General features: G+C 38.4%; 2 protein-coding genes across 10 annotated transcripts in view; one reads left to right on the top strand and one right to left on the bottom strand.

Annotated features, from left to right (window-relative positions):
• Positions 1-16331, top strand: part of LOC117213806 (fat-like cadherin-related tumor suppressor homolog) — a 342029-nt gene extending 325698 nt beyond the window's left edge. For 2 of the 9 annotated variants that reach the window (XM_033459476.1, XM_033459472.1), the window contains 11 exons: positions 291-314; positions 2631-2867; positions 4329-5381; positions 5595-6241; positions 6467-7864; positions 8104-8241; positions 8337-11039; positions 11289-11622; positions 12002-12142; positions 12467-12613; positions 13014-16331. In XM_033459476.1, the coding sequence (XP_033315367.1) occupies positions 291-314; positions 2631-2867; positions 4329-5381; positions 5595-6241; positions 6467-7864; positions 8104-8241; positions 8337-11039; positions 11289-11622; positions 12002-12142; positions 12467-12613; positions 13014-13564 (7373 nt within the window). In that variant the 3' untranslated portion in view covers positions 13565-16331. Of the gene's footprint in view, positions 1-290; positions 315-2630; positions 2868-4328; positions 5382-5594; positions 6242-6466; positions 7865-8103; positions 8242-8336; positions 11040-11288; positions 11623-12001; positions 12143-12466; positions 12614-13013 lie in introns of those variants that run through there. The other 7 variants (XM_033459477.1, XM_033459474.1, XM_033459473.1 and 4 more) reach the window with 6 other exon arrangements.
• A 318-nt stretch (positions 16332-16649) lies between these two features.
• On the bottom strand, positions 16650-19903 carry LOC117213805 (heat shock protein 75 kDa, mitochondrial). The gene is made up of 13 exons (XM_033459471.1): positions 19751-19903; positions 19485-19580; positions 19342-19424; positions 19012-19239; positions 18725-18891; positions 18508-18617; positions 18363-18436; positions 17942-18288; positions 17705-17852; positions 17458-17585; positions 17209-17390; positions 16840-17138; positions 16650-16759 (listed from the first exon to the last, which is right to left on the bottom strand). The coding sequence occupies exons 1-13, from the start codon at positions 19869-19871 to the stop codon at positions 16658-16660; spliced, it is 2085 nt and encodes a 694-aa protein (XP_033315362.1). The 5' UTR covers positions 19872-19903; the 3' UTR covers positions 16650-16657.
• Positions 19904-19949: the final 46 nt, after the last annotated feature.

Below are 19949 nucleotides of genomic sequence, written 5' to 3'. Positions count from 1 at the left end.
TGAAACAGTAGCAAATTGGGGATGTTGGAATGTATCGCACGTAACACAAGCTGCAGTTATAATCGTATGATTAATTTATTCGTATATAATTAATCATAAATAATTATATATACTTCTCGAGTTAATTCTATTCGACGTTGAAACACGTACGTTCGCCATTACATTTTATCGTAGTATTTTTTTAAATTAATTCTCCTTTCTTTACCCGTCTCTCCTATAATATATTCTTTACGAATGCTTATTTGATTAAATTAGAAATTAAAGTGTTATTGTATCTCCCTGTTTCGCAGCCCCCGACAGTAACAATGGTCCTTGTGAGTATAAAAAAATACTAGTTCTATCGGTCTGCTGTGTTGCACTATACCATGCTACCGCACTGCTCTCTATCTTTCTTCATTCTAAGATTTTCATGCACGACTCAAACAGTAACAATGAGTTTCTTTCGGCCGCCAGTTTCTCGCGTCGATCTTCGAACGATAAATCCCCACCCTGTCGTTATGCACTGAATTAATACCAACTTCATGACCGGCATACTACGTCATGCAGTAAGTTAGAATAACGGCGAACACCGATCGGGATTTCATACGAGGTATCGATCGTCATTCAAGCGGATGTCGCGATGGTGGAGTCGTTACGACGTAGAAATTTAGCTGCAAATTATAGTCTTACGTATATCTATATTTTGCAATCGTATCGATTCACTGAATTTTAAGCAACAATAATTTTTAGGAACACTTTGGAAACTTTTTAAATACAAATTTTTGGAATAATCGCTTTCAGACGTATCCAATATAAATCATCTTTTATATATGTTTTATTATCTATCATTTTTGCAGTATTTTTTATTTTTTAAATTGTTGGAAAAGATATCAAAAACACAAGGACCTCGAAGAAACCATTACGCTCGAGTATACACGAGGAACGGTTAAGTGTCAAGAACTGAAAATACCGGAAACTCCGAATCCCAACTCAAACACGCCGGAACCCATATCATCGGACGGCCGAAACTTCCGCTTGCCATACACAGCTTCTATGATTGCACGTCACTCACACAATATCCGGCATCCTTCGCAATTTCTAACCGCTTGTCAATCGATGCACGACATTCTCAAAAGTAAAAGATGCCATGGCGAAGAAGCGAGACTCAGCAACGATGCAACAATTTAACGGCATGTTGATCCTCTTGTCCGACGTAGAGAACGCTTCTGTTCTGCACTTCTGCTCTCACTTTTACTCATCGTTTTCAACCCAACCGGTCCCATTATCTCATGCAGAAGCAACGAAGCTGCGTGAAAAACGGGTTTGGAGCACAATGTTGCTTTTAAACGCGATACGTGGTTACATCGAGGCCGCAATTCGCCCGGTGATATATCTCGAAACCGCGTTTCAACGCTGCCTTATCGTCGGCACACCATTTTTTTCTCTCTCTCTCTCTCTATTTTCTCCCCCCTTTCCCCTCGTTCTCGTTTAATCCTCCCGCCTCCCGTAATTCTCTTACGGCTTTCACTCTGTTCTTCGCATGGCGTGCCTGCACCTTACGTCGCGTGCGAATTGGGAAAGATACCGTGCTTGTACCTTAAACGAGCTACAATGCGTGGAAATAGCAAGAAAGGGAACAAGGCAGCTCGTTTGTAACAGGTTGACTACGATACGTGACACTTTTCGCTTGTTCGCTTCTTGAGATCGATCGCAAAACAACGAGAATAGAACGACGTGTAGAGAAATTGCTTTCCATTTTGTGTAACATATTCTTATTCTTCCTTCGATCTATTTTAATTGGGCAAATGAGAATTCTTGCAAATTTTATCGATGCAAATGTTTCGATTGGGATGAAAGGATTAAAGACTGGTAGAAGAATTGGCTAAAGTAAAAAATACGTTAGAGAATACTTGAGATATCTTGAATTTTTTTTTAAAGTATATTTAATATAAAAATACTTTCAAGATAAAAAGAATATCGTCCAGTTACTTTTTTATTCGACAATGTCCAGAGTTGTCAGAAAATTTATAAAGATCTCAAGAAGCAGTCACGTAATATTGCAACTCCCAAGAGTATATACGTCCATTATAACATTCCAAGGCTCGGTAAACGCTTGCGAGAGAAAAATCGAAAACGTCAAGTTGAATGGAGTCAACCTGTTAAGTTGCACAACGCGCCGTCGTGTTCGAAGGTGCAGACATTCTGGTAGCATCCGCAAATTCATTCACGGTATCCGAGCGTCTTGTATAAACGTGTTTACCACGTGACTTGCATTCACCAATGTTCTCTTCTTGGTGTCCGCGAAACCGAGCAACTCCTTGAATTACCCAGTCACCATCATATAGACGAATAATTAAACCACGTTTCGACACCTCTACATAAAATTTGCATAAGTTCCGCATTAAGTACAAGCACATCGATAAACTATGCTGCTTCTCAAGATGCTCTTTGGTAAAATATCGTATAAAATGGCACACACACGCGCGCGCGCGCACATTTACAAAAAAAAAAATAAAAAAATAAAAAAATACACGCAAGAATGCCGGGCTATTAGTCAGCATCACGAATAAAAAGGAAAAGTTTCTCGGCTTTGTGGACGCTACGCTGCATAGACTGCTTTTGGGTCTACAATCTTCTCTTCGATAAATCAGGTGTAATCTACGTGGTGGACGAGCTGGATTACGAGCAAAAGAAACAGTACGAGCTGACCGTCCGCGCGACGGACAGCGTATCAGGCGTCTACGCGGAGGTACTCGTTAGCATCCTGGTGCTCGACGTGAACGATTGCCCGCCCGAATTCACTCAAGACTCGTACAACATCTCGGTCTCCGAGGCTGCGCCGTTCGGCACTTCCGTGTTGAGAGTCAGCTCCAGAGATAACGACACCGGTAAGCGGTTATTAAATTCAGCTATGCATATTGCTGTCCATATAATCATGCGCAAGAAGTGGAATGTTCTTAGTTCTTCTATCTGCCTATGTTTGAATTTGAAACACACGTTTGCATAATATTTGCATATTGTGTAATATACTTGCGTTTACTTTGATATATTCATTGGACATTATAATTTTATGAAACAATATTTTTATTTTGTCTTACGGCAACTCAATAATTTTGGTCGGTTGAGATATTGCAGAAACGAATACCTTAATTACAAATATGGTTTTACGATAGTATTACGAGCAGATTTATTTAATATTAAAATTCTAAATTCGTCCTGATATTTTATAAATTTCTAACTCCATTTCTTAATCTAGAAAACATTGACGTTCTCTAATATCTTTTAACAATAACATTGTATATTCGATTATATAACTTTACTCGAAAATTTGCGATATTCGTAATTTTTATCAACAAGATTACACTTATGGATAGTAGTGTATATCGCAAGATACGCATTGAAAGATCGGATCGGCTTCGTGAAGCTTGAAGGCCCGACTAAATTTGCAATTAATGTCGAGGCAACGGAAATTCACTCCCTCTGTCTGTATATGTCTCATAAATAACGCGAGGCAGTCCTGTTGGAGCAAGATTAATGTTATTGTAATTATTGTGAAGGATGCTCTTAGTGGGTACCGAGGCTGGATTATCGCGATGAAATATACCCCGAGTTGTTACATGATTGTACGAGAATGAGACGAGAAAAAGATGAGAAAAGGATAAATAGAAGCTGATGTTTCTCGTTGAGAGATTTTGTCCAGTGATTTATTTGGAAATTCGCTCACGGTAACTCAGAACTATGTCAGAAGTTGAAACGAAGCTTTAATTGGTTGAACTGATAAAGGAGAAATATTAAACTCATAAAATCCTGAACTGTTTCGTGTTTGTTACTTGTAACTATCGTTTATTATCTTAATGACCGTAGTTTATCAATTTGAGTTCTTAAAACATTCTTCGTACAAAATGTTTTTCTACCATAGTAAAACAGTTGTTCACAAATGATATCAACAGGAAATGTTAATTAAGCTTCGTTCTCGTGTACATGCTATAAATAATTTTCCAGCCACGATATTATTGGAAACTTTATAACATTCATGTAATTTGTAACAACATAAATACATTAATACTTATTGTAGAAACCTTCGTTAACATAGCATGCTCCATTTATTAATTATATGTACACAAATACACATAGATAAAATACTGAACAATTCGAGTCTTTTAAAAAATCAGATCACCGATGAACCACGAGATGAGCTCAAAAAATGAATACACCCTCAGAACATATATACTCTTTACGTATTATGTTCACATGTGACACATGTCTCTTATCTGTATTATACCATCCATTCCTATGTAAACATCACTAAATACCATAAACCGTAATACCATAAACTTTTCTGTGTTCAGACATCAACCAACAGGTTCGCTATGCAATTCAAAACGACACGGAAAACAGCACTGACCTGTTCCACATCGACCCGGAGGAGGGTGTGATCTTCCTGAAGAGATCTCTAGATCACGAGACCCACGAATCGCACCACTTTACGGTGATCGCGATCGATCGCGGTGTACCCAGTCTCTCGAGCACAGCCCACGTCTGGGTGACGGTGATCGACATGAATGACAATCCACCCAAGTTCGAACAACCCTCGTACACTTGCTCGTTGTCGGAACACGCGGAAAGGGGTCAGTTCGTGACGGTGGTATCTGCCAGTGACCCGGACTACGTAGACGACAAACTCACGTATACGATAGTCGGTGGTAACGAGCAACAAACGTATAACATCGACCAATCCACCGGCATCATTTCGCTGATCAATATGCAAAACTTTGGCGAGAAGAAACTCAGCATGCTGAACGTCTCTGTCACGGACAATGTGTACACCAGCTTCGCAAGAGTCAAGATCGAGATATTGCCTGCTAATAGACACAATCCTACGTTCCAAAACCCTATAGTAGAAGTGACAGTTTTCGAGAATCAGTTGCCTGGCAGATTGGTGACGAGTGTGATAGCCACCGACGAGGATTTCGGGGAATATGGCACGGTGATCTACACGATAGCTTCAGATCTGATGAAGGAGATATTTGACATAAATAGACAAACTGGCGAGATCGTGACTAGAAAGAAGTTGAATCGAGAAGAGCAGAAGTTGTATGAAATACCCGTGATGGCTACTGATGGAGGTGGCAGATCAGGTTTCGTGATTGTTAGGGTGAAAGTTGGAGATGAAAATGACAATTCGCCCGTGTTTCTGCTGAGAGAATACAAAGCCAGCATTCATGGAAATTTGACTACTAATACGCCGTTCCTGAAGGTGAAAGCTCAGGATGCTGACGAGGATGACGCTGCGAGGATTGTTTATTCGATATACGAACTGCAGACTTCGGAAGCGAAAGCGTTATTTGGGATTAACCCTGATACTGGAGCGTTGTTCCTTCAAAAGAGTGCTATGCCATGGGGTAAGTTCTGCGCTATATTCTATCGCTCATTTTATTTTCATTGGCGTACTATATGACATTAATCGTTAAAATTATATTTCTTCATTTTTAATATTGTACCGAACATAAGAAATTTTTGTATAATTAAAATTTCTGGTCGAATTATAAAAGAATCGTACCGATAATGATCACAGTGCCGCAACATGTTGGATTATTATCTATCTAATATTTTAGAAAATCAACTATTTGAGCTCTTCATTCGGGCGGAAGACAAGGGCGGGGCGACAACACATCACGCTGACGTTCCCCTCAGCATTTACATAATGGGACCGCAAGATATTCCACCTCTGTTTGAACGAAAAGAAGACAAATTCTTCATATCAGAAGCGTCTCCTATCGGAACACCTATAACAAGGCTAAAAACCGTGACCAACACTACAGTCACATACAGAATAGTTTCTGGAGATGAAGATTCTCCACTTTTTATGATCGATGCTAACGGACAAATTACTTTAGTTAAACCTTTGGATCGAGAGCTGAAGGATAATCATTTGATCGGAGTCCTCGCTGAAACGGACTCGAGTCCTCCATTGACAGCTCTAGCTGAAATTTCGCTCCAGGTGTTGGATGAAAATGATCATGCTCCTAAATTCGAAAGTAATCCTTATGGTATCAGTCTGGCGGAGAATATAGAGGAAGGAACATCAATTTTGAAAATTATCGCGCACGATGAAGATCTGGGTAGCAATGGAGAGGTTCGATATTCCTTTGGCTCGGATATTGGCGAACTGGCAAATGTCTTCACTGTAGATACGTACACCGGGTGGATATCGACACTGGTTCTACTTGATAAGGAAAAACAACCGGAATATAAGTTTCAGGTACGTTTAATTAAAAATTAAAAATTTGTCATAGACAGTTTTTACTATTTTCTATAGAATACTTGATAGGTCAGTTATTTAATAAAAAAAAATAGTCTGAACATAACGAGAATCTCTTTTCCTTTTATAATTTTCAAAGTAAAATTAAAATTAAGATTTCTCAGAATTAAAAGAAAAAGAAAAAAATTTATTATAATACTTAATATACATTTTTGTCGTGTCTAGGTGGTCGCTACCGACAATGGAAATCCAAAGCACTTCGCAAGGACTTCTGTGCACGTAAAGCTGAAGGATTACAACGACAATCCTCCCGCGTTCGTAGACGATCGTTACGAAGCAGCGGTGAACGAAGACGCTCTACCAGGAACGGTCGTGGTCAAGTTAATCACCATGGACAAAGATTCGGACGTAAATACACCCATAGAATTCTACATAACGTCCGGCGATTCGAGATCTCAGTTCCAGATTAGATCAACTGGCGAAGTATACGTGGCAAAGGCTCTGGACCGGGAAACGATCGATCGTTATGAGCTCGAAATAGTCGGCACCGACGGCAAATACGTCTTCAAGACGCGTGTAACGGTGCAAATACTCGACGTGAACGATAATCCACCATATTGCCTCAGGTATCGTTATCGAGAGATCCTGTCTGAGGGATCGCATCCTGGCACGTACGTGCTCACTGTTCTGGCCACTGATTACGACGACGAACCGAATGCCAAGTTGCGCTTCTATTTAACCGGCGACAATAACGACAAATTCTCATTGGACAAAGAGACAGGCGTATTAAAGACGGTCGGTCAACTGGACCGGGAAACTCAAGCGAAATATTCGCTCACAGCGCATGTACAGGATAGAGACAAACCATCTTGGGAATGCTCCTCTCAGCTAGAAATTTTGGTCTCAGATTTGAACGATAACGCACCGAAATTTACTATGCAGACGTATAGCGCTACACTGCCCGAAGACGTCGAGGTCGGTACCTTAGTAACCAAAGTACATGCCACGGACAATGACATCGGCATTAATCGTAAGATCAGATATGAATTCATCGATTCTGCCGATGGTCACTTCCTCGTCGCAGCGGACAGCGGCATCGTTACGCTTGGGAAGCCGTTGGACAGAGAAACGAAGGCCATGTACAACGTAACTATACAGGCAGTTGATCAGGGCACCCCTCAATTGATGAGTGTGACTTCGTTAATTGTCAACGTGCAGGATATTAATGACAATCCACCGGAATTCGCGTCGAAGGTCTATTTCTCAAAAGTTCCTGAGATCTATGCAGTTGGAACGGAAGTAGCTCGAGTTCTTGCAACGTCTAAGGATACTGGAGTCAATGCTGATGTTTACTATTCGATCGTTGGCGGAAATGAACATAAGAAGTTCCAGATAGATGCCCGTAGTGGCGTGATTACTATTGCGGAGCAATTAGATTTCGAACGTGCCAGAGATTATTTCTTGACGATTCAAGCTATAGATGGAGGCATTCCTCCTTTGAGTAATCACGCTACGGTGAATATTACCGTGATCGATAGCAATGACAACGCGCCGATATTCAGCGAAGTTTCATACAGAGCTTCTATACGGGAAGACGCAAAGATTGGAGAAAAAGTTACGCAGGTAAGACTTATATATATACACAGCTTATGTATAAAAAAACAATTGATTAAATAATTGCTTTTATTGTACGGCTTTTACATATAATAAAATAAACGAAAATTTTAGTAAACTTAATATTTTTAGAAATAAATTTTAAAATAAAAAGGAATCGAATAACGAGATGAATTTCGAATAATTTAGATATTGTCTTAACTATACGCTAACTGTAAACTAATTCCATATTATAATGAATGTATCAGGTATTCGCAAACGACTTGGATAGCGAGGAGAACGGGAACGTGTCTTATTACATCGAACGAGGTGACAGGCAGAAGCAATTCTCGATCGATGAGAAAACAGGACAAATTACTGTCGCCGCACCATTGGATCGCGAAGAAGTCAGTATAAATCATACGCACCATTCATTATATATCTTAATGCGGTTGTAAGACATTTCGAATGCAATCTACAACGCGATATTTCATGTTTCCAGATCGGTAATTACGTGTTGGAGGTTCACGCCCGTGACAGCGGCATACCTAGGCTATCCAGCTTCGTGATGGTAAACATCGAGATTCTAGATGCAAATGACAACCCGCCGCTGTTCTCCCTCTCAAATTATACCGCGGTAGTGCAAGAAGACAAGCCCCTTGGCCACACCGTATTACAATTCGTGGTCACAGATGCAGATATTGAACCGAACGCCGCTCCATACACCTTCGACTTCCGTTCCGGGAACGAGGGTGACGCGTTCAGATTAGAGCAGGACGGCACACTGCGAACTGCTACCAAATTCAACAACAGGGTCAAAGATAAATACGAATTGCACATACGCGTCTTTGACAACGGAAGCCCACCTCTCTATTCCGACGCATGGGTCGTGATCAAAGTGATCGAGGAATCCCAGTATCCTCCAGTAATTACGCCTCTAGAGGTAGTTATTAATTCCTACATGGACGAGTATCCTGGTGGGATCATCGGAAGGGTTCACGCAACAGATCAAGATCAATATGACACGCTTTCGTACAGTTTGGTTCCATCGTCTCCTATCCCAAACGACCTCTTCAAAATTGACAAAATTGATGGCACTTTGGTTGCCCTTCCGCGTCTCGATGTTGGCGAATACAGGATAAACGTCAGCGTAACGGATGGAAAATATCATTCGCATTCTATCGTTAAAGTAAATGTTGATTTGGTAACGGAAAAGATGTTGGAGAATTCTGTAATTGTAAGATTCAGAGAAGTCAGTCCGGAAGATTTTATACTAAGTCATCGTAAGGGATTCATTAGAACCGTGCGCAACGCGATGAACTGTAGATTAAAGGATATCGTTATTATCAGCGTCCAACCTTCTACAGACGAAGTGAATCTAATTAAATCTCGCACTATTCGCCAAACCATTCACAACGATCTGGACCTCCTATTCGCGGTGAAGAAGAGCTCTACACCTTTGGGATCACCGACCTTTTATGGGTCTGAAAATATACGGGAGGCGTTAAATCAGCGTATCGAAGAACTCGAAGAATCGACGAAATTAGTCGTGGAAGAAATTGTTAGATTTAAATGTAACAAAGAATACTGCGTTTATGGGGATTGCCAAGACAAAATTGTTCTCGACATCACACAAATAACACCTGTAGCTACTGACGTAATGAGTTTCGTGTCCCCGCGACACAGACACAAGATGGAGTGCAGTTGCAAAGAAGGATATGCCGGGAATCATTGCGAGGTAGTCGTCAACGAATGCGCCAGAGATCCTTGTCCACTGTTTAAAGTCTGCATTCCCGATTCTTCGGTCCAAGGATACTCATGCCAATGCCCTGAAGGTTTCGCCGGACAAACCTGCGATATTGACATCTCCAAGTGCCATGACGAGTCTTGCTACATTCCACGAAACCCCATATCGTTTAGTGGCAAGAGCTATGCTCGTTATAGGATCGATAAAGCCCTCATCAAACAGACTATCGAGGACCGTCTCAGTTTATCTTTGAGGATCAGAACAGTGCAATTGACCGGAAACTTGATGTATGCAGCTGGCAAGATCGATTATAATATACTAGAAGTCGTGAATGGAGTTGTTCAATACAAGTTCGATCTGGGCAGCGGAGAAGGCCTGGTTCGCGTGAGCAGTGTATACGTGAGCGATGGACAATGGCACGAAATCCAATTAGAACGAGAAAGCAACAGCGCCAAGTTGACCGTTGATGGAAAGCACGTAGCTCATGGATCTGCACCTGGTATCAACGATATCCTGAATCTTCAATCTGATGATCTTTACTTGGGTGCTGAAGTTAGACAACATCCATCAGTTTTGGGCTTCGAGGATGTTCAACGTGGTTTCATAGGATGTATGGATGATGTCAGAATCGCCAGAGTATCGGTACCGTTACATATGAGTGGCGCTAGCAGTGTCGCTGTCTTAAAACGCTTTGCAAATGTGGAATTCAGCTGCGACGCTGCAACGGTTTTGGTGCCCCCAGGGATCTGTGGTTCGCAGCCCTGTCAGAATGGCGGAACATGTAAAGATTCTGGTGGCGACAACTATGAGTGCCAATGTCACAGCAGATTTGCAGGGCTCGCTTGTGAAATTGATACCGATCCTTGCGCCTCTTCACCCTGTCTCTACGGTGGTCGTTGCAAAGTCGTACCAGAGGGAGGTGACTTCACTTGCGAATGTGTTGGACCAAGTCTGAGTGGGAAACGCTGCGAATTCGGAAGATATTGCAGTCCAAACCCGTGCATTCACGGTGGAGTTTGCGAGGAAGGCAATAATGGGCCAATATGCAAATGCCAAGGATTCATGGGAGAACGTTGCGAAACAGACGTTAATGAATGCGACGCCAATCCCTGCACAAATGGAGGAACCTGCGTGAACGAAATAGGGACCTATAGATGTATCTGTCCTCCTAATATGACCGGATTAAACTGTGGAAATCCGGCGTATTCTACACCAATTATATCGAGCCACTTTAAAATCACATGGGAGCATTTAATGTGGATTGGCGCTGCAGTAATAGTGAACATATTCCTGATCATCATATACGTCGCCTACCGACGGATCAGGATGAAACGCACGAGAGCACGGACGAATAACATCAACAATGAGACCAGGAAGCAAATTGTTTTAAATTCAGCGCGACCTCATGAGCACGAGTTCAAACGGAGCTCAAAATTGAGCAACCTGGAAGTGATACAGGTATCGTATCTAAATCAGAGAAATAAATATACTTGTTTGATTTGTCAGCACTTAAGAGAGAAGACCGCATGCTTTTAATCATACCTCGATCGTACGCCAATGATAGACGATTTTTCTTTTTTTATTTTTGTTTTTTTTTTTTTCTAATGGCGTTCTTTTTCTTAATTTGCGATCATCAGCCGATATTCCCTCTCCTGCGAGTGATGCGTGCATTGAGTTTAAGGTTTTTCGTGTGATTCTTTTTTGCAGAGAGAACCTCCCCAATGCCCTCCTAGACCCGCTTCCTATACTCCCAGCTCGAACAACGAGCCAGCCGCGTACGGTAACTCGGCAGCGGTGGCACTAAATAATTTAGACACGCTGCGAAGTTATGGCAGCGCCGGTGACGAGCTGGAGAATTTCCCGCCAGATTATTTGAGAAACCTAAATCGCAGCACACCTGTGCCCCCTCCGTCCTTAACCCTCGCTAACCCAGTCGGCGGAAACGCTACAGGCAGCGACACGGATAGCCTTCATAAGCCGAGCTGGCAAGAGCAGATGCAACTAGCTTCCTTCATCACGGACACGACAAAGATAAAAAATGGTGAGTAGTATGCGTCGCTGATTGCCCCGATTCATCGTAGCTTCTTACTTTTGTTTTCGCTTGTCGCATGCATTCGTGGGTGGAATTTATAGCTTGATCCATTGACTCGATCTCTCTTTTACTTATCCTATTCTCTGTGGTTCCTACTTATTTCTATCTCTCCCTCGTTTCTCTCATTTAATCATTTCGTCAGACTTTCTCACCTTCCTTTATCGCCATTTTACGCCTTTGTCACTATCTTACATTCTACTTCTCGTTCTTCTGTCTGTTTCTCTTGATCGTTTCCCTCTTCTTAATACGAATGTCCGGAAACGTATGCTGACTTGGGCGTGTAGCGAATCGAATTAACATTGGTGTATCGTATTGTGTGCGCTAACAGACCTGAAACGAGCGAGCCCAGTGGTACCGGAGCTGACCACTGGAGGACTTCTACTAAATCCTTCTCGACGCGTGCCTCATGGAGGTGGGACCTCCGTTGCCTCCATGACGTCCATCGAGGATGATCCTCGTATAGTCGGTGGTAAGTCGAGATAGTAATGCCTGAAAGAACAGCCGAATACCTAAGGATACACATTTTGATATTTGGGTCGCTTCGCTTGTCGCTATCTCTTCTCTATCGGCTAGATTCTAATTTTTTTTTTTTTTTTTTTTACCCTTTATATAATACCAGGCAGACACTCCGCTTCCTTCTCTCTCTCTCTCTCTCTCTCTCTCTCTTTCTCTCTCTTACTCTCACTCTCTCACTTTCTTCTTTTCTCTCTTTCTCACTTTAGACTCCGTATCGCGACGTCAGATCGTCGCATGTAGCGTGTCGGAGTACAGTTGTTGTCTGCAATGCTTTTAGGGTATCACTGGGATTGTTCAGACTGGGTCAGGCCAAGCCAAAACCCCTTGCCTAATATCACGGAGGTGCCTGGAAGCGAAGTACCAGACTCGTCCAGCTTCCACAGCAATGAGAGTAACGAATCAAACACTCATCAGTTACCGTCAGGTGAGTACGCGACTGCATGTTTCGCAGTACAATTGCTTCCACTCGCGGCTAGTTGGAACAGTTTTAGTTCATTATGTCTGTAGACATATTATATGTAAGATAATTTTAGGCGAGGCTATCGAATCTTTCGTTTCCTTTAAACGATTTGTCGTCTTAAATGGATAGTAGCTGCAGAAAGGGATGCATGTGACATAGCACTAAGGTAGACTTGGTGGTTTGCCTTTTTAACCTTCGATTGGTAGGGTGTAATATTTGTAATAAATCTTTATAATATCCAATGAAATTGATCTGCGACGTCAACTGTCCCCCCCTTTTTTCTCAGAGAGCTGCTTAGTATTTAATTTAATTGTCAATTATAAATGAATCGCGTTATTAAAATAACGAAATGTATTCGTTTTAGTGCACGGCTCTGTAGATCCAGCGAGGGACATCGAGACGTTGAACGAAGATCAAGAATCAGAGTACGTCGGGGACTCGGAATGCGGGACTGAATTTTCTGAGCAGTATCAGTGCGCGGAAACGCAACGTTTAAATCCCTTGGATAGCGGCGGCGAGGGAGAATACAAATATAAAGGTTCCGAAAGTTATCTCCGTCATCCAAACTCTTATCTACCGCATTACAACATCCACACGGACACGGAGAACGAAACAAATCCTTTGAATGGACGTCTTAGTACTTTAGAATCCGACGAGGAGGAAGACGATGTAGTGCCTTATGGTTTCCCAAGCACCCGACGCAACCGATGCCACAAGGGAGACGAGGTCGACGAAATCGGTTCGGTAATCACCACGCTCGAAGAGAGAAATTCATTATTGGGCGGTGCAACCAGCAACAGCGACTTATCAACCAACTTATGCGAAATTGACGATTCCGAATACGAGATCGCCGATCAAAAGAGTAATGGCCGCTTGTGGTTGTCGGGGAATGGTATCACGCAGACCTCGGTGTGACAAACAGTGGTGCCACGACTTGAGAACAGACTGAACGTGATCGTGTTTTTCTGTGCTTCTTGAACAAAGACAGTGCGAATGTTATGTGAATATACGACGAAAAAATATTGTACATACGTATTATCGAATCAGAGGTAGAGAGAAAGATAGAAGGTCTGTACAGAGGCAGCTATGAATATAAGGAAATTGATGAATACGAGCTAATTAAAGAACGGTATGGAAATAATCACATACTGAGCCAACGGTGTGCACCGTTCGCACATCGTACCTCAAATCTCCTATGTAGGTAGAGCTTAGGTACTTTAACGTACTTAATTCAGCGATCCTCGAAACAATTCTATTGAGCCGCAAGTATGAAAATGAACGTACATGTATCTGGGAACAATTCTTGTTTTCATACGACACTTACGTTATATATTTCATGGTAATTAAAATAGGGCCATTTAACGAATTGGTAAGGAAGTTGGTTACAAAACATTGCATATTCTATCGAAGACGCATTCATTTTATAGACAAGTTACATTCTGACGATTTTGCGATATATGGACCATTAGGAGTTTCGTTTAACGGTAAAACATCTTTTCAATTCTACCAGAGGGGATGAGGTTTAGTAAAAAAAATATATAATATACATATGTATATGTATACAATATGAAAAATATATGTATACATATATATCGTGACAACTATACGCAACTATTACGAGTAAGAAATTATCTTGATTAAGGATAAAATTTGTTACTTGAGAGAAGTAAATTTAATCACGACCGCGTTGTCAGACCAATGACTATTATTTAATGACCTATCGTTTAAATTTAAAACTTATCCACAACTATAATTCCACTGCAAAAAAAATACATAGGTACATTTATGTATTTTTACTATTTGCTAACCGACTTTATTTTGGTTACATACGAAATAAACAGAAGGACTACTTAATAATATAGATATAAGTACAGCATAGTCTAGTGAGTAAATGAATTGACTCTAGTGAAAAAAACAGTGCTCTGCTTCTAGGGCGAATATATGTGCATGTCTGCTGGCGTTTACTGCAGCAAAGCACAATAGTTAAAGAGATATGAAATATTTTTACTGTGATGATAATAATGTTTATACAATGATCAAATACTATGACTTGTATGATAATGATTGTAATATTAACTATCCAACGTTTTTTAAAAGAAAAGAAATTAAAAAATCGCGGAAGATAGTATTCCATTTCCGCGCGTACGTATTGCTAAGTCAATGTTCTATTCGTTTAACTGCATCTATTTTATTTTCCCTCTCTTCTTTTCTCATTTCTTATTTCGAACTTTTCCTTCCATTAGTCACCATCAGTTCAACAGACATAACTGCATATATGGTGCTACTACTTACATCACGCTTTAACATTTTTATCTACTCGATAAGACTGCTCAGCAATGTGAATCGTACGCAATTCATCGACACTCTTATCATGAATTACATAGTTCTCACGCTGTTATTTTTCATCATGAAAATCTGTCCAAGTAACGATAATGAAACATTTTTTGAACTGCCAACTTAATAATAAATGCCGTACGAACAAAGGTATTTCCCTTGATTAATTTGTGTAGTTAAGCGTGACACACAAAGGGTCAAGAAACTGTTATTTCTGTGCCTAATATCTTTTAAATACCGTGTACTTCCATGCAAGATACGTTTTTTTTCCGTTGGACAAATATTTTAGCGGCAGCTTAATTGGGAGAGGTGTACACGTTCTTTTTATACATGTAGAATTCTACTGGCAAATTTATTGTTTATGTTCCTGTTCTGTAAAGAATGCTAGCCATCTTATTCTACATTTAGTGGGATAAATCAGTAAACCACGTTAATAATAATGTGAAACAGGGTGACATATTCTTTTTTTGTTTTGACCAAGAGGAAGAGAAAATTGTCTTCCTCTTATATAAGTTTGAAACAGCTGTGCCTCTCCTTTCTGAAATTTCAATGCAATTACTTACACGGATACAATTGAACATAGACAATTTATTCTATATTAGAATGAAATATATAAGAATACTGTACAGTTTTAACTTAACAAATTGTATCAGAATCAACATCAACACGCAATGAAAATTTCAGTTTGCGTCGAAGCACAGCGAGGTTCGTAACTGTTAAGATTAGTTTTATATTTTACGGATTAACAATGAAAACATATTGGTTAAAGACTGTAAACTGATGCGGATGAAACGAGATCATCCATTTATAAATATTGTACCAATCAGTTTGTAATCATGTGGACGTTACAAAACATTTGGTTGTAAAGATAAAAATGAGGGAGCGCAATATTTTATAGAAGTTCTGACCGATTAGCGATATTAAGGTTTGGACGAAACGTTTTCGTAAAGTAGGATTTAATAATTTCGCACTATTAATGGTTTAAGCAATCGGAATTGATCGAAACGAATATATTTCATTTGTGTGCGTTTACTTTTTTTATTTTTCAAACTACTTATTATGGATCTTTATACTTGACTATAATTTATAAAATAATAAATAGTTCCACTTATTTCTTATTTTATTGTAACTTGCCATAATTATACGACAATGAAGAATGTAGGAAATTAAACACGAAAAAGATGTGGGTACAACTTCCAAATTCACCGCAACTTAGCCCTGCTAATAGGATACATATCGATATCATGAAATCCTTCAAACAATGAGGAACTTGACTTGTTATAATTAGAAGGCTATAATTAATTTGTACAAGATCAACCTATTGTAATAAATAATACAATCTTGCCTACGTTTTCTGTTATTATATTAGTTCCAAAACCATTACCACACGAAGTATAAAAGTATAGATTACCGATCTCAAATGATTCCTTTCCATGTCTCAGTTTATTAATTAAGCTGAATGGAACAATGAATGTACTAAAATACATAAAATAATTTATTCTACGAAAGTGATAAATATAAATGATAATACAATGAATCTTTTTCCTTTCTGCAAAATAAATTTTGATCGTAGAAAATTGTACAATGGCCCATTAATTGTTTTATTTGAAATATTCATATATAGAACATATTGATAATTTATTAAACAGTATTTTTGCAAATATTCTATGTAAATTAATGTTTCTCTAATGCTGCAGTCAGCAATTTATTCAGAGACATTAATAATATACGTGGGTTATCAATTAAACCAGCTTCTACCATACTGTTCGTGAATAACTGGAACAGATTAAGAAGAGATTTAGAACACATAAAATCCGAGGCTATCAAAAATAACATAATAGATCACAACATAATACCTGTTGTATAAGAAGATCTGCTAATTTTGTATTGGTGTTCATTAATTCACAAAGCTTTTTAATGAGGAAATGATTAGGATTTATTTCCAAACATGGCTGAAGCACGGAGTAAAGCATTTCATCTCCTAATTGACGTGCTTGTATGCGGGTAAAGTGTCTTGCATTTGCCATCTGTGGAACTGTAACAACACACGGATGTGACTCAAGTCGAGTCGTTGTTTTAATGTCATGAGCCTTTCCGGACAAAACTTTCTTCATGTATGTTATAAGATTGTCCATTTCGCCTTTATTAATAATACCTAAACAAGAAGAAATATTAAAATAGAACAATTTATACAAATTCGAAAGTCATTCAGACATATCACGTACCAGGACTATCAGATTTTGAATCTGGTTCACATAACTCTTCTTCAATAGAAGTCAACTTATGAGAGTTAAACTGTTTTAAGTGTAAGAAAATCACATCGTCATACGCTTCAAAGCAAAATATTACTTCAATATTCCGTTTCTTTAGAGATTCGTAATATGGTGATTGTTCAGCTAAGCTTCGGCTAAAATTAACAAGTAAATACAAATACTGCCATAATAATTTATAGTAGGGAAAAGTAATTAACTTACTTTGGTGCTAACAGGTAATAGATCTTATTTTGATTAGAAGGCATTCGTTTGCAGTAATCTTTTAGACTTATTAATACCTCCGGTGGCATTGCAGACGATTGGAATCGTAAAACTTTAGCGATGTCTTCCTAATAAACAATAACATAAGAACCAAACAAAGATATATATAATAAAAACTATTACAGAAGCGATGAAAATAATATCTACATGTATTAATAAAAAAGATATATATATATATATATATTACCTTTTCTTTTTGAATATCAGTGCTTACAATACCTTCTTTTAAAAAGATACTGTAATCTTTATAAAATTTGTTGTAATCTTCAGTATATTTCTGAGATTTTTCATTCAAAAATTTTAAGACTCGCGTGGTTAGAACATCACGCAATTTCCTACATTAAAAATTAAAATAAATAAATCAAATTAAAATGATTACGACCATTCATATAACATTACATATTTTAATCAACTTTTGTCTTACCCAATTAAAGCACTATTCTGCAATAATTCACGACTTAAATTAAGAGGAATATCTTCAGAATCAATTACTCCTTTGATGAAACGCATCCACTTTGGCAAAATATTTTCGACCTTATTTTTAATTAAAACTTTACGGTTATATAACGAAACCCCACTTGTTTCACTTTTCGCGAAATCATATAATGGTGGTTTTTGTTCTGGGAAATATAATAACGCCCTTATATTAAGTGGAACGTCGGTCGAGTAATGTAATATGAATCGCGGAGAATCGAAACAGTTCCCAATAAACCTATAGAACTCATTATGTTGTAATGGTGTAATATCTTTTGGATCAAGCATCCACAATGGCTAAAAAAGATACATATAGCTACACAATTCAATATAAAATATCCTGGGAAATGTAAGCATTTCTTCTATCATACCTGCAGGGTATTAACTCTTTTGCCATTAACATAAATAGGACTACTGATAAAGTTGCTGTACTTCATGATGAGACCTGTGAAATATTAATAGATTAATCAATAATCTAAAAATAAATAATCGCATGAAAATGTTTAAACCACATACTATTAATTGTGTTCTCATCGCTATAATGCCGGCACTCGAGATTCAAATGTATAACAATTTTAGTTCCTGGTTGAACTCCCTCAGCCTTTGAGATTTCAAATGTATCAGAACTGAATAATAATTTATATTTTAATAATATATACATATACCTTACTATATTTCATAAAAGTAAAAATTTCTAATTATTAAATTAATTATTAAAAAGCACTCTTTTTACCCATCAGAAGTCCAGCAAAAGCCTTCAGCATCTGGTGCATATGATTTTGTAAACACTTCTACTTTATCAGCAACCATAAAGGCACTATAGAAGCCAACTCCAAATTGCCCAATAATTTGTGACATATCACCGGCATCTTGTTTCCCTTTTAATTTTTCTAAAAAAGCCTATGTTAAAGAAAAATTTACATGATAAAATAAAAAGTTTCTGTGTAATATGGCTAAAATTGTAAAATATATGTAGTATATAATTAATTCATTTTAATTGGTATTGTTAATTATACTTACTCTAGAACCAGACCTAGCTATAGTTCCTAGATTTGATACCAGTTCTTCATGAGTCATACCAATTCCTGTATCCTGAATTATAAGTATTCTATTTTGTTTATCAGTGCCAATATGAATTTCCAAATTTCTGTCACCAATAATATCTGCAGCTTTAGAATCACTTAAGCGCATATATCTTAATTTTTCAAGTGCATCACTTGCATTAGAAATTAATTCACGTAGGAATACCTTTAGATCAAAGTAAAAGAGGAAAACATTTTTTGATTAAATGTTTATTTCCTAGAAATTAAGTAACATTAAGATAATAGCATAAGATAAGGGCAATGTTACTTCTTTATTTGAATACAAGGACTTTGCAACAATTTGTAAAAGCATCTGTGTTTCTGACCGGAATTCATGTTTGACTCCTTCCTCTAAAAAAATTAAAAGATGTTATATAAAAGATATATTTTGAATATTACACGTGCAAATACCTGTAGGTTTTTCTACATCTTTTATAATATTATGAGTTTCTGTGGTTTGTGTCGCTGCCTGAGAAGAATAGTTTTGTGCCAGAGTGCCAACTATACCTATACATTAAAAAATCAATTATTTTGTGTATACAGAAGGTAATTATATAAATATTATATTAAATTCATCTTATAGGATTAAGGAAAACATGTTCACATAACCTTAAAATGTATGTAATTAAAAAAATAATATAGAAATGAAAATTATATGACGTGAAAAATATACAAACCTGAAAACCGCTGACATTGTTTTCCTAAAATTCGTCTTCCACAACTCAGACTTAACGGTCTTGTAAGGTTTTTTCCGAATTTAATTGCGAACCTCAATCTATGAACGGTAGACATAGCCATGCTTTCGAAATAACTAAAACGCCACTTACATTGACGTCGCACGGAATTGGTCCAAAGCCAGGCGCTTACCGGCGATTC

This window comes from Bombus bifarius, unplaced genomic scaffold (genome assembly GCF_011952205.1).
Source record: "Bombus bifarius isolate JDL3187 unplaced genomic scaffold, Bbif_JDL3187 scf7180000009125, whole genome shotgun sequence".
Taxonomy (NCBI): domain Eukaryota; kingdom Metazoa; phylum Arthropoda; class Insecta; order Hymenoptera; family Apidae; genus Bombus; species Bombus bifarius.
Note: the sequence above shows the minus strand (reverse complement) of the source record. Positions and strands in the feature narration are given on the sequence as shown.